The sequence below is a fragment of the Grampus griseus genome (genome assembly GCF_964374135.1).
Source record: "Grampus griseus genome assembly, chromosome: 20".
NCBI lineage: Eukaryota > Metazoa > Chordata > Mammalia > Artiodactyla > Delphinidae > Grampus > Grampus griseus.
In genome coordinates this window covers 19,633,504-19,655,175 of record NC_139014.1, presented here as the reverse complement: position 1 = coordinate 19,655,175, position 21,672 = coordinate 19,633,504, and the positions used below count along the sequence as shown (strand labels likewise).

General features: G+C 56.3%; 1 protein-coding gene across 2 annotated transcripts in view; it reads right to left on the bottom strand.

Moving 5' to 3' along the window:
* The window catches only part of ACLY (ATP citrate lyase), a 42,650-nt gene extending 21,330 nt beyond the window's left edge, over positions 1-21,320 (bottom strand). Inside the window, exons 1-14 of one of the 2 annotated variants that reach the window (XM_082678942.1) lie at positions 21,199-21,320; positions 16,059-16,240; positions 14,761-14,883; positions 12,980-13,042; positions 12,335-12,525; positions 11,790-11,869; positions 10,579-10,709; positions 9,669-9,787; positions 8,938-9,074; positions 8,045-8,106; positions 6,125-6,242; positions 3,985-4,139; positions 3,444-3,534; positions 2,328-2,357 (exon numbers count right to left, since the gene is read on the bottom strand). In XM_082678942.1, the coding sequence (XP_082535068.1) occupies positions 2,328-2,357; positions 3,444-3,534; positions 3,985-4,139; positions 6,125-6,242; positions 8,045-8,106; positions 8,938-9,074; positions 9,669-9,787; positions 10,579-10,709; positions 11,790-11,869; positions 12,335-12,525; positions 12,980-13,042; positions 14,761-14,883; positions 16,059-16,217 (1,459 nt within the window). In that variant the 5' untranslated portion in view covers positions 16,218-16,240; positions 21,199-21,320. The remainder of the gene's footprint in view (positions 1-2,327; positions 2,358-3,443; positions 3,535-3,984; positions 4,140-6,124; positions 6,243-8,044; positions 8,107-8,937; positions 9,075-9,668; positions 9,788-10,578; positions 10,710-11,789; positions 11,870-12,334; positions 12,526-12,979; positions 13,043-14,760; positions 14,884-16,058; positions 16,241-21,198) is intronic. The other variant, XM_082678943.1, reaches the window with a different exon arrangement.
* Between the last annotated feature and the right edge of the window lie 352 nt (positions 21,321-21,672).

Genomic DNA, 21,672 nt, shown 5'->3' with positions numbered 1-21,672 from the left:
CCCTTGGACTTTTTAAAATTAAAGTATGGTTGATTTACAATGCTGTATTAATTTCTGCTGTACAGCAAAGTGGCTCAGTTATACATCTATATATTCTTTTCTATATTCTTTTCCACTATGGTTTATAAAAGGACACTGAATATAGTTCCCTGTGCTATACCGTGGGACCCTGTTGTCTACCACAAGACTTCAAACAGCTCCCCAACAATCCTTATCGCCTGTGAACTTGGACATAAGCCAGCTCGGGACAGGATTTGAATCCTCTTGATTCTAGGTCAGCGTAGGTCCAATGAAGAGGTCTGCTGTAGCCTGATCCTAACTGACCTTCCACCTGACCTTCTCCCCACAGCCTCCTCCCAGGTGGCTCTTTCCTGCTCGGAACAATGCTCTTGGACAGGGCGGCAGGAAAGGGGCAGAAAGGGGCGTCAGGAAAGGGGTGAGGGGAACAACAAGAGCTGGCAGAAGTGCATTCCTCCTGAGCTGTCGCCCCAGACAGGCAGGTCACCTGACCCTCCTGCTTTCTGCTGGAGAAAAGTAGCCCACAGGGGACGTGCTCAGCTCCCCCAAGGAAAATAACGTAGAGAGCCCAGGGGCATTGGTATTAATTAACCTACTGTACTAGCACAGGCTTGGCTAAAAGAGACCAGTTTCCCAAGGCATGTAAGATTCTCATCCCTACGCAGGCTTGCCTCTTCCATCACAGCCATAAGCTTCTCATGACAGAAGGCTCCTGCTGGTGCAAACACCCGGGATTTACTGTGCCCTGGACCCATCTGGGTTCCAATGAGACGTGAGATCACAGAACAAGGGAGGCCACCTAATCCAGTTCCCTCACTTTCCAGTCCCAGAAAACTGAAGGCCAGAGTTGCCAAATGACGAAGATTGTAGGTCATCTAGCATCAGAGCCAGGATTCTGTCCTAACCTGAGATGCAGCTCAACTGTGCAACTGAGGAGGGATATAAAGCCAGCACGGCCCCACCACTCCCCATCCTCGGGGAGCCCACATCCCCAAGAGTCAGCACGCACGCAAGTGCACATACACCCATCTGTCCACCCGAGAGGCTACAGAAATCAGGACAAGGCCTGGAATCTCTATGAACCCACCCGCACTTCCAGCTCGAACGGGGGCAGAACTGGAGCTCTCAGAGCACAGAGAAGGCAAAGCTGAAGGTGGCAATCGTCAGCCCAGCAGCAGCACAGATGGAGGCCCCAGAGAGAACCTGTGCTCCGGGGCTAAGCCCCCACCAGGCTCCTCCACTGGCTCTGCTGTCCTGGCCCAATCTACCCTCCCTTCCTGATCCACCGCCATCCTTCCTCTCCCACGTCTCAGCACCGCCCAGGACAGTGAGACTAAACCCCACCTCCACCCTCCACAGCCGAGAGCTCTCACTGAGAGTCTGCCCCCGTTCCTTCTGTCCTTCTGCGCAGGGCTCAGCCTCAGGTCTGGTCTTTTAGGTAACAGTGGATGATGCCAGAGGTAGGGGAGGAAGGGCTACTTGACCTTGCCTAGTTACCCCTTTCCTCTTCTTAGCAAGGAGTCAGAGGCCATCATTACGAAACCCCCCTTCACCAGAAACTCCCCTTCCCCAGAGCGGGGGATCTCTCACAGCTGTCAATGTCAAAAAGGTAAATGAAGGCGCTGGCGCTTTGAACCGATTCACCTATTCACCTCGGTCAACAGGTGAACGTGTACAAGTTTGTGTGAACACACACAGAAAATGTCGCTGCTAAACAGTGACCTCACACAGCAGACAAAGCCCAGTCCCTCCTCCAGATTTACTGCACACCCTTCCGGGTCTCTCTCTCTCCTTCTCCATTCTGTCTTCCACCCAAATCCCAGAGAAATCTAAACTTGTCCCTGGTGCTGGGAGTCTGGGCTGAAGTCGGCGGTGGTGAGGCTGAGGTGGGAAAAGAAAACGAGGACATCATGGGATGTGGATGAAAATCAGGTGGTCAGTGGCTCCCCTTCTGGCCCGCTGGCTCTGCCACGCCCCCTTCAGTTTCCATGGCTCCCTCTTTCCCAGGAGGACCCTCCCTCCTCAGCTCCACCCACTGCCCAAGGCTGTGGGCCTGGCTCTTGCCCGTCCTGCGCTCTCCACCCCCTCCCACATGGAGTCACAGCCCCACGGCAAGGAAAGCGGGGGTGTGAAATAAGCAGGGGTGGGAAAGAAAGGAGAGCGAAGACTAGGACTTGGGGCAGGCCACACCAAGGCAGGGACAGAAAGTATACCAGACAACACTGCAACCCACCGGGGACGGGGAGACAAAGCACACCGTAAGACTGTAACCCGCTATCAAGCCACACGCGGAGCTGGGGGCATCCTACCTTGCAGGGATCTTGGACCTGGGACTGAATCTGTCAAAGAAAATGACCAAGGCAACTGAGTGACCCGCTGATGGCTGGAGGCTTTGGAGGGAGCGGGTGGGAACACGGAGAGGTCCATGGACAAGCCTTGCAGGGCTGCTGCGCTCACCGTCTCTTGTCTATTCACAACAGACAGGAGCGAGGCCAACAGAAGAGAGACCCCCGATCAGCAGAGTGGAGGCAAGAAGGGGAGAAGGCCCACAGAGCGCAGAGAGGAGCAAAAGCACCAAGGCTTGGAGGGTGTGCTGAGCACCAAAGGCCCAGGCCCTCCAGAGGGACAGCAGGCCCGCTCCCACCCTCTTGACCTGTTTTGTCCCCATGAAGCACAATGAGATGATTAGGCCGAGGGACTGGACCTGTCATTCTGTGCTGTGGACAAAGCTACCGGTTTGGGGACTGCAGGGCGGCGGCTTCCAATCTTGAGCGCCTGGAGCCAGTGTCACTATTTCACAAGATGCCTTAAGCACGCTCCGTCCGTCCCGGGAAGAGGCCACACAGGCCACGTCAGCCCAGCGGTAACTAACACAGGTTACCTAGTGCTGGTCGCAAGGTCTGGCTGGCAGGGATCACGTCTCTCATGAATCACAGGAGGGACAGACGAGCAGGCAAAGCACAGACGGGCTGGGAGACCATGTGCGCCCTTGCGGTGGGCTCACCGGAAGGGACTGTCCTGGGAAGAGCCCCAGGATGGCTGGGGGCATGGGCGCGGGAGTTCTCCGCCGTTCTGAGCTTTGGGCTCCTGCCGTCCACTCAGGAGGAGAGGCTGAGGGACGCTGCCCCCACCTGGTATTTCTGTAACCCTGTCTCCTCCGCAGCCTCCCTGCCCAGCTCACACACCCCATAGAAGGGGGCGGAGGGGAAGACAATGGGGAGTGGGGTGACCCAGGCGCAGCGTGGGCCCTCAGCACCAGGAGAGCCCACGGGGAAGGCTCCAGCCACCACTTCCTCGTGTCTGTTCCCATCCCATGCACCAGGCCCAAAAGCAAAGCCCAAACCGCTTTCCATCCACCTCTGCTGGCCCAGCGGGGCCCAGGAAGGGAAGGGGGACAGGAGGGTCCTGAAACTGCTGGGAGTTACCTAGTGGCATGGCAGGCTTGGCCTTCTTTGCAGGTGCCACCTCATCAGCCCTGGACTCAGAAAAAGACGCCGTCCTGCTGGGGGCTGGAGTCTGGGGGAACAAGGAGAGAGAAACAGTCGCAGGGAACAGCTGGAAAAAAAGCTACCGGTCATTAAGGCCCCAAAGAACTCAGGTAACAAGAACTATGCACAGCTCTGTTCTCTACAAGCTGCTTCCAAAAGAACTAGTTAACAACCCTCCGAGATAGGAATTAGTATTGTCTCCAAGCCACAGGTGAGCAAACTGAGGTTCTTGGCGATACCCACCAAGGTCCCTCCCTTGAACTCAGGTCTGATTAAAAAATCCCTGGTCTTTCCATTACACTACTTTGATAGGGCAGAAAAAACTGGCAGGGATACAGAAACCAACCACATACTACCTTCTCCCCATACCTCCCCAGTGCCCCCAAAAAGCTGGGGACCGTGCCCAGGATGGGATGGGATGTGAGGGGCGACAAAGATGACTCTGCAGGCTTTACGGCAGAGGAAGACTGGCACCTACCGACGTGCTCCCGCTGGCGTTGAGGAGGAAGTTTGCAGTGTGGGCCGCTGTGGGTGGCTGATTGGGGATGGGCCGATGGCCCAGGGCCATGCCCACAATGGCCGTCATGTGAGTCTCAGTGCCAAACACGTGGATGGGGATCCCAGTGGTCTTCCCTGTGAGGGACGGAAAAGGATCCATGGTTCAAGTCTCCTAATAAGTGCCTTGCAAGGAAGGCCACATAACTGGCAAGGCCCCTTCACAGCCCGCCCGATGTCTGGCGCTTTCTGTGCAAGACCAATTATCCCAGGAGAAGTTGGTGGTCATTATCTTCACCATCAAACAAAACTCTGTAAAGGTTACCTGCCAGTAAGAGCAAGAAAGAGCCTTACAGACACTCTCCAGTGACCACAGGCAGCACGAGAGCCTGCGCTCCTCACGTTCCCCGGCTCTCCGACCCCCTCCAGATTTGTCGCCCGTGGCCACCACGCTGCAGCCACCCAGGCCCGGCCTCTGTTCCTCAACAGCCGGGCTCCTTTCCCCAGGGCTCTGGCCCTGTTCCTTCCTCTGCATGGAGCTGTCACCTGGCTGTCACTCAGCTCAGCTCAAGTGCCACCTCTTGGGAAAGGCCTTCTCTGACCTCGACAGTCGCTCCCCTCCACACCGCCCTGCCTGGAGATCCCCACCAAACAGCCTCTTGTTCCAGCCGCTGTTTACTTGTTCATTGTCCCGTGAGTTGAACGTCCCAGGCATGACTGAGTAACATTCACCGTGCTGTTCCGAGGGCTACGTCCATGGCAGGTCCACAGTTTCAGGTGAAAACTAGGACTTGGTACCACTTCAAGTGACCTAGGTGGGTCAGTGTTTGCCATGGATATCAGATTTGGGGAAATGGGAAGGTGGAAAGGTTGTCTCTCCTGTTAGAGGGCATGATCACCGAGCAGGAGTGTCTCATATCCTCACCCTCACACCCCCCCACCCCACACGTAACTGCTCTTAGCAACGGGGTCGCGCTGCACTCAAGACCAAAGCTGCTGGTTCTATCAGGTCAACTCAGGGAGACCCAGTCTTAGTCCTCACTGACATCACATGGTCCCCAAGTTCTTGACGGCTCTGAGTCTGAGGTCTCAGGAGCCTGCAGGAGACGCCCAAAATGCAGAAGGAAGAAAGGAAACCAAAATGGACCCACATCCTCTCTGCCCTCACCTCAGCGAGGGGCAACTCCCTCCGGTTCTATCAATTACCAGACCCCTCCCTCCAACCAGGCCACCAGCGGTCGGGGCCTGGACACTTACCACTGTCTCCCTCCTCCGCCCCCCAGTCCAGGCCACCACTCTGCCCTAGAGGCTGCCGCAGCCTCCTAGGTGGTCCCCCTGCTTCGACCTGGCTGCCCTCTGGTCTTGTCTCCACCCAGCAGCCTAAACAACCTTCTCAAACCTAAGTCAAATGGTGTCACTCCTCTGCTCAGTCTTCCAGCAGCTGCCAGGGTCACAGCCAAGTGCCCACGGGACCTGTTCTAGCCCCGCGCATATCTGCTCCCTCGGCTTCTCTGCCTCCATCCCCGGATCCCCTGCCTTTGCTCTCCCGACCCCAGTCCCTCAGCCCTCCCAGCTGGTCCTACCCCAGGGCCTTGGGACTTGCCCTTTCCTCGGCAGACAGTCACCACTGACTGCTCCCTCCTCCAGGTCTCTGCTCAAATGCCACCTTTCTGGTCAAGCGTTCTCCGATTGCCTCATTTAAAACTGCCCTGTCCCCTCCCACAGATGCTAGAGGCACAGATGTCCCGCCCCTTCTCCCTGCTCATCTTCCTTCATGCCGCCTGACACTGCAGTCACTGTTCTCAACTGCACGAGGGCTCGCTGCCCGTCATCTGTCGCACGTGGCTGTGACCCCAGGGTTCAGCACAGGGCCCGGCACACAGCAGGCCTTCCACAATTATTTGTTAAGTGAACAGCTGAATGAAAATGCCTTCCTGCCCATTCCGAGTTTAGGTTTCGGTCCGGTGCTCTGTGTCAGGAGGGCACTGAACAGCAGCAGAAGCGAGCTGCACCTCCAGAGGCGGGGAGGAGGGCACGGAGGCACTGGAAGACTGACTCTTGCAGGAATCCCGAGGAGGCGTGACACTCAGGGTGGGAGAGACAGAAAAGGTTCCCCATCTTACCGACTTCTCCCATCACCCGTAAGCCCTCCTGGTAGTTGGGGCCACCTCTTCGGACAAAGATCGTGACCTCGTGCTCCTTCAGGGGGCCCTGGTAATCTCGAATCGCTCTCACGATGCCCTGGAAGCACCAAGGGACAACAGACATGTGACCAGAATGAACGCAGCCATAAAGCAAGCGTTTATAACCACGGGAAACAAATGTCCCAGGGCGTAGATTACAAGGGCTGCTGGGAGTTCCCTGGTGGTCCAGTGGTTAGGATTCGGGGCCTTCACTGCCGCGGCCCAGGTTCAACCCCTGGTCGAGGAACTGAGATTCCACAAGCCGTGCGGCACAGCCAGAAACAAAACAAAACGAAAAAAATAGGGCGGCTTCTCACAAAGCACGGCAGGCCCTGGCACTCAAGAATTTTACACGTGTTGCACACACAAGCGACCCAAAGGCCCAGGACAAGCAACCACTGTTAATGGTGCTGAGGTGAGAACATGGGGCACCTAGCGGTGACACCCCTCGATGCGCGGGGTGCTGGGCCTCCAACACCAGTGGGGCTTTGCTGGTCTCTCTTATCCCAATCTATAGTCGTTCTTGTTCTCTTACTGCAATTTTGGGGGAAACTCTATACCGAGGTCCTATGCAAGAGCTGTCAGGGTGATCAGGACATTGTCTACTTAAACGTCAAAGTCCTACAAAAGCTTCTTCAAGTGATTTGGGGGAAAAGCATTGCAATGGGCATCAACTTCGGAAACGTGGGAGCACGTACAGGTGTGGGCCAGTTTCGTCTCTCCAGATGGAGGGCAAGTTTGCTGCGTCTACGTGCTGTCGCTCGTGGCATTTCACGGGAAGCTTTACACACAGTTCCTGCTCCAGACATAACCGCCCTGATCGACGCGCTGCCTTTATTACAGGCTGCTCAGAAGTTAAAACAAAGCTGTCGAGATTCACCTGTGTCAGATCTGTTTGTTGAATCAGGTCCAATTAGGGACCTGTTTTAGGCAGGACTGGCGAGGCCTGGTCTCCTCCTTCTCGAGAGCTCAGACTTTCAAGACTGACATTTATTTATGCATTATTTTCTTTCTTTTTTTTTTTTGCGGTACGTGGGCCTCTCCCGTTGCGGAGCACAGGCTCCGGACGCGCAGGCTCAGCGGCCATGGCACATGGGCCCAGCCGCTCCACGGCATGTGGGATCCTCCCGGACCGGGACACGAACCCGCGTCCCCTGCATCAGCAGGAGGACTTTCAACCACTGCGCCACCAGGGAAGCCCTATGCATTATTTTCAAAGCTTATGTGGAACTACCAGATGGAAGACACTCTTTTGAAGGGCTTCAGTGAGCACCTGACAGGATGGGATACGTGGCCTCCTGAGGCGGCCCCCTTGAAGGGGAGGAGTCTCGAGACACGCTAGCTGTCATCCTTCTTGACCAGCAGTCACACTTTCTTTAAACTGGGGCCCACGCCCCTGACTTGTGCACAGGGACCCAGGCTGACGGGCCTCTGGCTGGAAGAGCAGGAGCCCCAGGGCATCAGACACTTCCTCATGCCAACCTTTTGGAGAAGGGGCAGATGATTGGGAAACAGAAACGCTAGGAGGTGCAGAGAACCCAGAGTCTTACAATGGAGTGTTGGAAATGAGATCAGTCAAGCCAGTTTTTGAAGAATTGGTCCTGAAAGGGGGGAAGGCAGAAATTCCCCTTCTCCCCACACTTCAGATGGGAGAATTATGGCCCAGCGAGGGTCGGCTGCTTGGCCAGAGACACACAGGTTCGGATCCAGATCCATCCCGGTGTCTTGTGCATCCCTAGGTCAAAAGCCCCTCCCCCAGACTGGGTAACTCATGGGAACCTGCTTCTGTCTCAAACCTACTTGCACAGAAACTTCCCTTCCCTGCTCCCAACCCACCCACGTTCCCCTGCAGCTGGTTACCTTGAATGTGGCGGCCACATTGGTGAAGTTGGCGATGCTGCCTCCGATAATGAGGATCTTGCCTGGGTTTGGAGCAAGAGAAGTCAGAAAAAGGTTAGAAAGGTAGACTTGGGCATCATAGAAATCCAACTGAGAGAGTGCTCTCTCCTGAGTGAGCATCCCCCAGCTGTTAGGAGATACCAGTGCAGAGGCGGGGGGAGCAAGCTGGTCTCTCCTGATGCCTGTTCAGTGTCATCAGCTCACCTCTCCATAACCTATGCCACCAAGCAGGCGGCTGATCCAAGCCCAGAAAATCTCAATTTCTTTTTCTGGCTGCGTCGTGCAGCTTGTGGGATCCTACTTCCTGACCAGGGATCAAACTCGGGCCCTTGGCACTGAGAGTGAGGAGTCCCAACCACTGGGCGGCCAGGGAATTCTCGAACCCACAGAATCTCTACGTCATTCCTAGCTGGCATCTAGAAACCCAGCTTGGTTTTTGGATACCCCTGGTGGGAATCTCTATCTGGCTCAAGGGAAGGGGAACTGGTATGTGTGGTCCCAAAACACAGGACAGGTGATACAGGAAAGCTGGGAATCACACAGCCCAGACAATAAATGTGTAAGTGAGTCGCTAAGAACCGCGTTATAGCAGTCAGCAAAAGCATGCCACCACCGCCTCCCCTTGCACCTACTCATAGGGCTGTACACATCCATCCATTCCTCGCCCCCTCGGAGCCCCCAGTCTGACAGACCCTGTCACTGCCCATTGTGCAGTCAGGGAAACTGAGGTCCAGAAGTTAAATAACTAGTCCCAGGTTGCAAAGGACCAGGAAAACCCTGGTGCCTCACAGCCCAGCCAAAGCTGTCCCCACCGAGGACGCTGGGCTGTCCCGGGGAAGGAGCGCGTGTCTCACCATCGGGGTGCTTCTCGCGGGTCATGAGGGAGAGGATCGTCTTGGCGTAGTCATAGGTCTGCTGCTCGCTGGGGGCGCCCGAGTACTCCCCGTAGTTCGCTAGCTCGTTGACACCCCCTAGGTCGCAGATGGTATCGCTGCCAGGGAAGCAAGGAAGTCAGTGCTGGCTCCAGCTTGAGTGGCAGAGGGTGGCGGCCTGGTGCCTGGGAGGCCACGCAGACGCCCCTGAAGCCTTGAGGCCGGGCAGCCTATGGACCTCAGACCCTCAAGGCCCAAACAAGTCATACTTGAAGGTTAACTGTCCTGCATCATACTCTCCCGGGGGGGCATCCTCCCAGCCCTACCCAAGACTTCTATGAAGTGTAAAAGTGTGACTATTCATACAGGCACTACAACACCTGGAAGGACACCCAACGTGGTGGCCTGGTAGGGGGAGGGGGTGGTGACACAGCCAAGCAAAATTCACTTTCTGGTTCATTTTCTGTATTTGTTGTACTTTTGCATGGAGCACATTATCACTAATGATAAGAATTATAACTAATAATTGCATTTTGAAGCAAAGAAGAAGGTTGCAGAGACGCTGTGTAGGCCCCTCTGGGATGCCCACGAGTTCTGCTCTGCACCGAGCGGGGGGAAACTGGAGACCCCGAGGTGAAGCGACTTGATCCAGGCCACATGTGGGAAGCCTAGGTGGACCTGGCTGCCATCCCCTCAGCAGCCCTCTCAGTCACCTGTACACGACAGAGGCGCCACCTCCGGCCACCATGGTCCAGATCCTCCCCTTGGGGTTCAGCAAGGTCAGCTTCAAGCTTGCCCCACTTTTGGCATCCAGGTCTGCGATGTAGGCTTCCTAGGGGCCAGACAGCAACAGGTGGGCCCTGGGGGCACACCCTTCACCAGGTCACAGATCCCAGGACCCCTCCCCTTCTCCTGGGGTCGTATGAAGAGGTCCTCCACTGCCTTCACAGTGTCAGGGAGAAGGGCTTGTGCAGGGCCTCACGTGCCTGGGACAAAACGTGATGCCGTCTCCAAGCACCAAAACCCCCACAGCCAGTCACTACCTGGAGGCAAACTTCCCAGGTCCTTTCTCTCCGACTTCAAGTCCTTGGCTCTCTGCCCAAGTCCCAGGCCTCGCTATGTCACTCTGCTTCTAGCATGGCCCCCACTCCCAGCATCTGCCTGCCTAGCTCATCCCGTGCTGTGCCCCCCAGGCCCCATCCCTCCCCCCAGCCCAGCCTCTTCCCTTGACCTGGGTTCCGTCACACATGCCTGATGCTGTGGCGAGGACCTCTCAGAGGATGGGGTGGGAAGGAGCAATTAAAATTCTCAGCAAGTGGCCGAGAGAACTACCTTCCTGGCAGGATTCGGGGAGCCACTCAGAATTACTGAGAAACAACAAGTCACGTCACGAGCCCAGGGAGGTTGATTGAGAGGGGAGTCTGAAAGGATCTCCGGCCGGGATTCAGGGGCTTGGCTGACCCCCACACCCTCCTCCTCCAGGGCTTTTAAAAAATTAAATGGCTCCTGGCCTTCCTTTCCTGCCAAATACATAGCCCACAAGGGTTGCCAAATGCTCATAGGAGATCAGTCACTCCCCCACCCCGCCAGTCCCCCTCCATCTCCTCCCCAAACCAGCCTTACCTCTGGATAAGCCTCCCGCCCGAAGGGGGGAGGGAACTCTATGTCACCCCACTTCACTTTGCAGATGTAGTCGGCGGTGGCGTCCACCTTGGCTGCCAGGTCAAGGACGTAGACGCCATCTTTGGTCACTACTTTAAGAAGGAAAAAAAAAAAGCAAAGAAGAGGCAATCAGACATGGGCCCTAGCCGAGGTGACCATCAACCTCCAACCCCCTCCAGACTTCCCCACACATCACTCCCACGGGGGACCACCCAGGCCTAACGACCCTCCAGCTCAACAAGAAACCAGATTGGTCCTTATGGAGACACAGCTTTTCCCCCATTCAAGGAAAAACAAATTCTACAAGACCAGTCCCCGCTCCCTGACCTGCAGGTAATAGGGCAGGAACGTCTGTTTCAGTTGCCATGGCAATTTTTAAGCATTTTTACAAAATGCTATACTCCATGCCTTAAATGTCTAACTATTCATCCACCACAACCCTGCTATTTACAAAAAAAGTGTCTAAGGCACAGTCTCTAAGGCCCCCGGGTGCACACACCAGGGGCTCCTAGGGTCCAGCGAGAAGTGGGAAGCCATGGGCACACTGGGCCCCCAGCCAGCAGGATTCATTTACTGCCGCCTCACTGGAGTCCATTTCCCTTTCCCCCAGGGCCATTTAGCTAATTAAGTCAGCACAGAGCCATCTGGTCCATTAAAGGGGCTACGTCCCTAGCTGGAATCTATCAGGACTTTGCCCTATGAAGCCCTGGCCAGAGCCAGCCCACGCCATCTGCCTCCTTCACAGCGCGAGAGGCTTCGCCGAGGTCTTTCCAGCCTCAGGGGTCAATGATGGACCAACTCCTGGAGGGGAAAGCGGGGAGGGGGTCTCCGAGGCACCAAGAGGAAGGAAGGGTCTGACCGGTCAGGCGGATGCAGGGGCGGCTCAGCTCCTGGTAGAACAGCCTAACCCACTGGCAGCGAGAGCCACAGGGCAGAGTCAGATCACAGCCAGGACTTCCCCAGCACAGAAGAAAGAAAGAAACTGGAGATGGCGAAGAGGAATGACCGTGGCCTCCTGAGAGCTCAGGAACAGGAGCCCGGAGATCCCTCCGCCCACGCACAGCTGTCTGCGCTGCCCCCTGCAAGTGGGGGTCTGGTCCTCGGAACGTCAAGGCCAGGGCTACCATAAGTACTCAGACTCTGCCCTGTCCCACCCCAGCAGAGACAGTTACCAAGGGGGTTGATCTCGAGGTAGGTGAAGTACAGATCCTCATAGAAATGGAAGAGGCCGGAGATAAAGCTGGCTAGAATCCTACAGGGGGAGGCAGAGAGGGACTGTCAATCCGCGGCGGAGCGGGCGCAGAAGCAATCCCTCACTGCCTCTGACAGCTCCACTTGCCAACAGCCACCCCGCTGACCCCTCGCTTTCCGCTCCAAACCCCGCTCCCCAGACATCACTCTTCAGCCGCTGAGGCGGAAGGGAGCTGTCAGGCATGCAGCAGGAGGGGGACACGCGCCAGACAGAAGGGGCACGGAGGTGAGGGACACTGACGCACGTTTCAGTCTGAGCCGGCCTCCCCTCCACCCGCAGCATCCCTCCTGGGGACGGGGAGTGGCGGTGCCTGCCTTTTGCTCCCCACCTTCCGGCCAGATGCTGGGGCGGCGCAGTGGGTGCCCAGACAGGGACAGACCACTCTGCTTTCCCCACTCTGCGCCCAGAGCTGTCGGCCTTCCCCGTTCCTCCGCTGCCACCTCCCTGCCACCCCTCTCACTCAACTCTTTCTTGTCTTTGGGGGCGTGGACCAACAGGTGTTTCTTGATGCCCTCAAGATTCAGCTTCTCGTCCACACCAACGAGCAGTTTCTGGGCTTTGGCGTCCACGTCACCCACATCCACCCCGCCTTCGTGGTGGAACAGGACGTAGTCCCCTTCTCGGGTAGCATAGATGCAGACATAGAACTCCTCCTCCTTACGGGGAAGAGAGCACCACGTGGGTGAGGGGCCCAACCCCGGTGGTATCATTTCTAAAACCCCATAGACACCTCTCACAAGGTAAGAGCAGATCACCATCTTCCCCTTGAGGACAAGAGACAAGAGGCCACTGCCTTGCTGGCTGACAGTCCAGACTGAGCCAACGTGACCTGCTCTGGGGGAAGGGGCCCTGCCTTCAAGTCCTTCTCATCCCAGCACTGGGAAGTCCCCTCTGTTACCAACCTTGATTCCTTCCTGCTGCAAACTAAGCCCTTTCCTTCATCTCTGGACTCCCTGCTCCGTAGCACCCTCAAACCCTCAGCACCGCTTCAGAGACTCTGGTCCCTTTGGTTTTTCTCCAGCAGCTTGATTTCTCCTTCATCATTTTAGGGCCAACAGGCACAAAGCTCCCAGAGGGAGAAGCCCCAGCTTGGAGTCACTTCCCACATACCTGAGTGTGGGGGACGAAGGGTTCGATCAGAAAGTTCTTGAGGAAGCCTCTGGCCTTGCCAACCTACAGAGATTGAGGGAGGTAAAGCTTAGACCAGAAGGCATGTCTTGCTCGCAGGGCAGGAGGAAGGATCGTCCTCTGGTCCCTCCACCTCGCCCTCCCATCAGAGGCGGGGCCCAAGCACTACTGCCACAACACCTGCCAGAAAGAGATCTTTCCAGAAACCAGGGCAGTGGGCTCAAGAAGTCTTCATGAGATCTCCTCTTCCATCCACCACCTCGTGCCAGCTACACTTCAACACTGACCTCACACATCCTTTCCTGCCTCCTCTGGAGGAGGATAAATGAGCTGCAGCAACAGCCCGCCCCCAGAAGCAGAGATCAGGAGCGTCTCCCCCTCTGCTGCGCCACAAATTAAAGCGCTCAGACAAACCAAGGCTGTCTACCCCAGAGCGCAGGCAGGGAGACCCAGCCCCAGAGCATGAGTCTAGGCGCAGGGAATGGCTCGGAGCGGGGAGGGAGGGGAGCCTGACAGGGAAAACTTTTCCACACAGACCTTCCCGGCTGAGGACAACAGGCCTGCAGAGCTAATCAGTTTGAGTGGGTCCCTGGCAGCAGCCGAGGCGAGACAGCCCTCATCCCTCCCAGCGTGTCCCGAAGCCCCCGCCCACCCATGCGTGCGTCACTGCTGAGTCAGGACCAGACAGTGATCCATCAGAGGTAATGAGCTGCTCCCGCTGGGGTCAACGCTGCTGCCGGCTCAGAGGTCCCTGACATCCCCCTCCCAACAGACAGCGGAGGAGAAGGAAGCATGAGGACCTCCCCGGGGACACTGCTCAGCCCCCAACCCTGCTGTCCTCTCCCCAAAGGCCTGGGGGCACAAAGGTCCAGATCCCTCTGCCCCCAGGCCTGTGTGTAACTTCGAGGATCCCTCTTTACCCAGGAGAGCCAGAAACAGGGAAATGAACGTGAAGAGCTTAATTTGAGGAAGGCCAGTAAAAAGGAAGATGGTTCCATCACCATCTTCATCCTACTCCCGGGCAACCAAGTTAGAGAACAGCTCAACCCTGGTCCATGGTCACCCCAGATGCGACAAAGCCAGGTATGGACAGCACATCCTCCCCAGCGTAAGCCAAGCCTCAGCTTACTCCCTCCCTTCAGTTCTCCAGCTCCTTTTGGGAGAAGAAAAAGAAATGCAGTTTTATTTCTGGGCATCACGTAGCCTTCCTAAGCCGTATTTCACTTTAACTATCTCATCTACAGAGTTGAAATGGATCAATGAGCTGGAAGAAGGCAAGAATTAAGTTTACTCTTCAGTATTATTAATTGTTTCCTCCTCCTAGGTTCTTGGCCCAAGAACGTTTCTGCCTAAATGATTCTGCATCTCCCTTCAAGTTTTTTTTTTTTTTTTTACCCACCCGCTTATATACGCAGGTCATGACAAGCTACCTTACCCTTTCTGGAAACTAAAAAGAAAGGAGTTCCCAGAATAGTTCTCAGAGTCCCATCTCCACGACTGTTGTTAAAGAAACAGATCATTTCCACCTGGCTCTCTAATTGTACTGGGGTTACCTGCACAGCACATCTTGCCGTTCCCTGATAGGGGAGCTGGGAACGAGCACCAAGGGGGCCCTGCTGCCTAAGGCAGCTCTGCCGGGCTCCTGCCTTCCCCAGGCTGCAATCTGACCAGCTGGGGGGGTGACCCACAGTGCTGATCTGGAGGCGACCACATTTGCTTCTGTTACCACAGCACATCCACCCCGACCCTACACCCAGACTCACTGTGGCCTCCTGTCCCAGCCGTGGCTTCAACCAGGACTTGACTCCATCCAGAGTGAGGTTGACCCCAACTAGGCCCAGCTTTCCACGCCGTTTGATCAGCTGGTCTGGCTTAACCACCAAGCTCTGGAATAAGAGGGGTTTGTATTTACAGCAAGGAAAGATAGGGAGGAGTAAGAGGTGACAGTTTGGGGACCCAAAGCACAGCGTAGCCTGGTGGCTTCCAATCCACCCCACCCCCAGAACGAATTCCACCCACCCTTCAAGGTCAACTCCCAGAAGCTTCCCTCACCTACCCCAGCCAACATCTTTCTTTTAACGACAAGGAATCTAAAGCCATCCTCACCCAGGAAGGGGTCTGGCAGAGCAGGTGCTCACTGAATACGTGCTGAATGAGTAAGTGATTCCCTACCCTCCCTATGTGGTATCCTAGCTTCATTCAACTTCTCAGACTATCGACTAGCACCTGTGTTTCAAAAGAAAGAACGGAGACAGAGCCTTGGGGTGACAAAGGACCTTTGAGGACATCTGGTCCACCCGATCCCAGGGTTTGAACCCTGTCTGTAAGACCAACAAGCAGCCCCTAGCCACTGCTCACACACTTCTAGGACCAGGAAGTTCACCGCCTCCGGAGGCAGCTTGCTTTGTGGTTTGGGCTGCCTCATGGTGGGAGGAAACCTGCATCCCTGAATGCCTCCCCCTACTGGTCCCAGTCCCGCCCCCTGGGGCCTGCCAAAGAAGTCTAAGCTTCCAGACACCGTCCCAACAATGGCCCTGCAGAGATCTACAGAGAGGAGCCTCTACTCCAGGGTGCATCCCATCAGCCGTTCTACCCAAAGTACAACGTCACACTTCCTCATGGCCCTGACATATTCCTGACAGGGTGGTGTTTGTCAGTGAGCAACTACCAAGTGCCAGGCAGCACACTGAATACTTTCCAGACATTGTTACTAATCCCTAAACTCACAGGGTGAGTGCTATGCCCATTTGACAGATGGGGAATCTAAAACTCTAGAGAGGTGAAATGGCTTGCCCCAGGCCACATGGTTAATATGCAGAGAGCTGCCATCTGAATTCCGGTTTGTCCAGTTCCAGTCCAGGCTCTGTACGCCGTGCCAGGGGACCTCAGTATGCAGGGCCCGGGGCCAAACACAAAACGTGCTCAGCCCCCTGCACCCTGCCCACCCATGCAGACCGGCTGCCATCACATGCCCCGGGGGGACATCTCCAGCAAACCTACTGCTTTCTCTTCCTGGGACTCTGGGCCTGGAGGAGGGGCTCAGGCCGGGGGGCAGGCTCACCTGGCTGAGTAGCCACGGGTGGTCCTGCAGCAGGTGGGCCCAGTCAGTGTCAGGGGTGACCCGGGCATACTTGAACCGGTTCTGGATGGCCGAGGTGGTGCAGATGTACTTGTAGAGGAGTTCTTTGCCTGTCTGCTCGGAGATCGCCTTGGCCGACATGGCTGCGGAGGGCCCTGCTCTACCTGGTGGGGTGAGAGGGGCTGGTCAGAGCGGGTGGGGAGATGGAGGTGCCATCTTCTCCAGCAGGGCAGACCCATGCCCAGCTGCCCCCAGACGATAAAACCAGATCTCAGCGCTTCTCTGAGGGAGAAGAGGGCTGCCCCAGGAGGAGGGATGGAAGGGAGATCTCAAACAGCACTTCTAACATCATAGAAGGAGGATCGGGAAACGATGGATGAGGAAAGATGGTGGAGAAAAACAAAGGTGGCATTTATTCCCCCAGAGACTCTTGGCCTCCACTCCCTTTAGGAAAACTAGCTCACCCAAGACCACATGCATCCTGGCACAAAGGAAGCCAGATGGGGAGACCAGGAATCGCAGGGATGTGACCCACACCTGAGTGCTAGTCCCAGCCGAGGTGGGCATACAGACACTGAAACACACCCTTTGGTCCTGTGACCTGTGGGGAACACGGCCAAATGGTGCAATGCTGGCCTTACACACCCTCCATGTTTGGTCTCCCCCACACCCAGACTCACCCACTTCACACTCTTACACACATCACCAGCCTGAAGGCTGGGCGAGCAAGTCTACTTAGCCTCACGCAGGACCAAGCCCCCAAGGAGCAAAGAGGAAGAGTCACGTCAAAGCCCATTTCTCCTAGGACACTAGACTCCCACCCAAGTTCAGAGCAGAAACAGGCTGGCGGAACCGTGACTTTCAGTGCATCCCACCCACCCCACTGAGTCATCCAGCTACTAATTTAGAGCAAAACAGAGGCCTCTCTGGGGACCACCCATACTGGTCACTTCTAACTGAGCCAGAGTTGGGAGAAGAGGCAGAAACCATCCTCGGTCACATGTACGTGAGCCCTGGGAGGGACATGGAGATGTATGGCCTTGTTTCTTAGATGAGGAATAAAACCTCAGAGGGGTTAAGATAACTTGTCCAAGAAGCCTAATTAATAAGCGGGTTGGGCGGAGAGGACTTCCTTGGTGGTGCAGTGGTTAAGGATCCGCCCGCTAATGCAGGGGACACGGGTTCGAGCCCTGGTCCGGGAAGATCCCACATGCCGCAGAGCAACTAAGCCCGTGCACCACAACTACTGAGCCTGTGCTCTAGAGCCCGTGAGCCACAACTACCGAGCCTGAGCCCTACAGCCCGTGCTCCGCAACACGAGAAGCCACTGCAATGAGAAGCCCGCGGGCCACAACTAGAGAAAGCCCACATGCAGCAATGAAGACCCAATGCAGCCCCCCCAAAAAAAAAGCAGGGGACCTAAGGCTTTTTCTTTTTTGGCTGTGTTGGGTCTTCGTTGCTGCGTGCAGGCTTTCTCTAGTTGTGGCCAACGGGGGTTACTCTTTGTTGTGGTGCGCGGGCTTCTCACTGTGGTGGCTTCTCTTGTTGCAGAGCATGGGCTCTAGGCGCATGGGCTTCAGTAGTTGTGGTGCACCGGATTAGTTGCTCTGCAGCATGCGGGATCTTCCGGGACCAGGGCTAGAACCTGTGTCCCATGCATTGGCAGGCGGATTCTTAACGACTACCAAACCAGGGAAGTCCAGGACCCAAGGCTTGAACCCAAACCCTCTCACTCCTGGTCCCCAGAAAACCCACATCTCAGCCCTAGAGAAAAGAGCAGTTCTCCAAGAACCAGGCCATTTCCCCTACCTTCACCTCACAGAAGAGTCTCTGATGACAATTTCTTCATATTCCCTCCCCATCGCTTTGTCCTGACACACCCATTCTCCCTTGGGTAGTGCCAGGAGCGATTTGGGGAGAGAAAGGGTGGGGAGACAGGGAGGGAAAGGAAACCAAGTCATTCATGCCAAGAGCTTGGCCAGATCAGGAAAAGTCACTCCTGCCTCTCCAACAAAGACCCAGAACTGAAGTTGTTGAATTTGCTGGGGGAGAAAAGTCAAGTGTAAATAAAGGAGGGTGGAACTGGAGGGCTGGCTGGTTTATACACTCAGGAAGGCTGGTCTCCATTCCCAGCTGAGGGAAGGCCAGAGTTCCAGGGGCCACTCTGCACCTCCCTCCCAAAAGCCAGGTTGGGCTTCAGGTTCTCACCCTGGCTTGGCTGGCTCCCTCAGCCTCCCAGCTAGTCCCCAGCTCGGCACAATGGGTGCATTCAGTCTGGTGTCTGGCCCAAAGTCGGGTAGCTGGGAAGGGGCTCAAAGGAGACGTTCCCTTTTCTCACCTTCCCCTGGGATGACTTCCGGCTCCTTCTCAACATAAGTTTCCGAAGGAGGTACCTCAACCAGCCCCACTGCCTCACAGCCGTCCACCCCCCACCCACTCCAGCTCCATTTCCCAACCTCCTTGACTCAGACCAGAAAAACTGGTCCTGAAATCAGATGGGTACACGTGCCCCTACCCCGCTCCCAAACAGAGTGCAGCCCAGGGCAGATCAAGCAGAGAAAGGAGGGGGCAGCTGCTGACCACCCTTAGCGGTTCTGACACATCAGCCGCCGGCTGATCACGGATTCCAGGAGAAAGGAAGCCCCTCGCTAAGCCTCTCCAGCAGAGGGCACTCCCAGAACAACAACCCCCCAAACCTGGCACCTCCCCAAACAGAGACCCAACTTTGGAAAGAACACGGATGAGAAATGGGACCTTCTGCAGCTGAAAAAAAATCACAATTTTCTTGAGCCCTTGTTCAAATCTCAGATCCAAGAACTCATCTTCAACCAGTCCCCGGGAGGGGATGGGAGAGAAGACAACAGGGGATGATACAGGATAGAAAAGTTTTGCCAGTTCACCCAAACACAGATTTGCCACTAGAGCACTGTGGCTTAGATGGCGAAGGCCCTCTCAAAGCCAAGACAGAGAACTTACATGATAGAAAAAAAGCATGGAAAGAATCTGGCCTCTGCATATTCAAGACAGGGTAAGAAGGCTCACAAAACCAGGGAGTGGACTGGGTGGAGATAAATCCGCAAGTTTAATCATTCAGTAGGGCCTCTCTAGGGCAGTGGCTCTTAACCTATCTGAGGTCTCAAACTCTTCTGAGCACCAGAAAAAAAGCCCAGAAAAACGTGCACATACCCAGTTGTGCATATCATTTCAAGGTGGTGACCTATGACCATGACCTGACAGCCCAGAGACCAGTAGCTAAGAACATCTGCTCAAGAGACAATAGGACTTAACGTGTATACCAATCCGGGCTGGGAACACAACACACACACACACACACACACAAACACACACACACCCCACTACAGAGTCTTGGGCTGCCTCCTCAGGAATTGAATAATTGAATGTGTTATCAAACTGGTGAGAGATGGTTTCAGGGCAGAGCGAAGACCCCAGGGGTCCACTCTGGGGCCCCAGAAACTGTTACTTAGCTAAATGTGGCAGATATCATGCCAAGGAACCTGAAAACACACACACACACACCTCTCTCTCTCTCTCTCTCTCTCTCTCTCTCTCTCTCTATCCAAAGGAGGGACCTTCTGAGCAGAATGGGGTCTTTTCTGCACACAGGATAAGTGGCCCAGAACTGAGTTCATTCACAGCAGCCACCGAGGGCAGAAGCAGCCCACAGACAAGGCTGAATGAAAGGAGCCTGTTCCCCAGGACTGTATTCCTGGGACACCGCCAGTGGAGAGGAACCACTGGGGACGCTACTTATGGTCTCTGTGGGAAGGCCAAAGAGCACTTATTTTAAGGTTAGTATCCGTAGGATTGGGATTTTTTTGAAACGACAGACAATCCCTGGAGTAAAAGGAGGGGCAGAATTCTGAGGGTCCTCTACTGCAGCAAACATAGTGGAGAATGGGGGTGGGGGCACCAACCACCCAGCTCAGTGTCTGAGGGCTGTTCCCATCACCATCCTCCAAGCTGTTTAAGGAGCTCTTAAAAAAAAAAAAAAAAAAAAGCAGAAGAAGCAGCAGAAGCAGCAGCAGCTCTTTCAGAGGTGAAAACAACCCTCTGGGCAGCTGGGTCTACCAGCTGTCCTTCACCCAACATTTCAGAATCTCAGAAACCCAACGATCTGAGCTGGCTGGAACCCAGAGCAAAGTTAAAGGAAGGAGAGAGAAGCGGGCTGTGGGCTGGCTGACCAAACTGTGCTATGCACTGCTCCCCTCCCACCTCCGCAAAATCCTCTTCCCAGGCAGACTCCGGAGGACCACCTAATGGCAGAACTCCTTGGCCCTTCACAGTATCTGCCAAGGTTGGAGAGGGCAGCTGGCGCCGCGACTGGCCCTCTGCCAAGCCCAACAGGAGGGCGGCGGCAGCATCCTCCAGCCCCATGAGGACCTTGCCTCGACCAAGCTCGGCAGCAACGTCAAGGGTGGGGAGGGACACGGGTACCCCGACCATCTGTCGCTTAGCGGCTGGGCCCGACGGCACCTCCAGAGCTAGGAGGGTCTTTCCTGCACCGCCGATCCAAGGCTAGGTCCTCGTGGCGAGGCCTGGGTCGGCCCGGCCCCATGTGGCCCGCAGCGGCTGCGTGCCCCGCTCGCTCCCTCCACTTCGGCGCGGGGCTCAGTCGACTCTCCACAGAACTAAGAGGAAGGGCCTGAGCCCGGCTTATGAGGGGTAGGAGTGGGGAAACTAGCCACTACTTCCCGTCCCCGGCATCCGGTGGGAGGCACCCAGATGGGGGCAAGAGGTGGCCGGATAAAGCCCGACGAGGCTCGATGACTGGCCCCGGGGTGGGGATGAGGGGCTCCAGTTAGGGGCAAATGCAATTCGGCGGAGAGAAGACAGCCAAGGACGGCGGCAAGCCCTGTGCAAACTCCGAGGAACTGGAATGTGGAGGAGTGGGGGAGGGGAGGGGGCGACACGAGGCAACCAGCCGGGATCCCGGCGAAGGCTAACCTAAAGCTTAAGACCCTCAAAACTTCCAAGCAGGTGCAGGGAGCGCGCGTGAGCCCGAAGCCGGCGTCGGGGGAGGCGGTTCCGGGTTGGGGGAGGGAGGCAGGAAGCTCTGGACCAGGTGAGGTCCATCTCGCGAAAGCAGTCGCCCGCCACTCACCTCTCTGCGAAAGCCTGTGCGCGGCGCTCGGTCTACAGGGCCCCAAACACCGCCACTACCGGGAGCGTTCCAGCCTCCCGCGGCCGCCCGGGATCCGGCTTTTGTCCCGGCCCTGGCGGGCTTCTCCCCGCCCCCAACGGCACACTGCCCGAGCCGCCCGGCGATTGGCCACACGCGTTCCCTAGCCTGAGCTCCAGAGCTCCTCTCAATTCGCTGCCCGGTATAGCCCCGCCCCCGAGGCCGGGCCCCAGTGGCTGCTGGGACTTGTAGTCCCGGTGGTGCGTCTGTCCCAGACCGCTGGCCGGCACCGCCTCTCCGGAGCCTGCCAGGACAGGGAGGGGTCGGGGGCGGGGCCTCGGGTGGGGAGATAGGCCGGGCTACACTGGGAGGAGAACATAGGAGGCTAGGGGCAGTGGCCTGATCGCTTAGGAGGTGGGCGGACCGCCGCTGCGATGGGGGAGTTGGGGAGGGGGG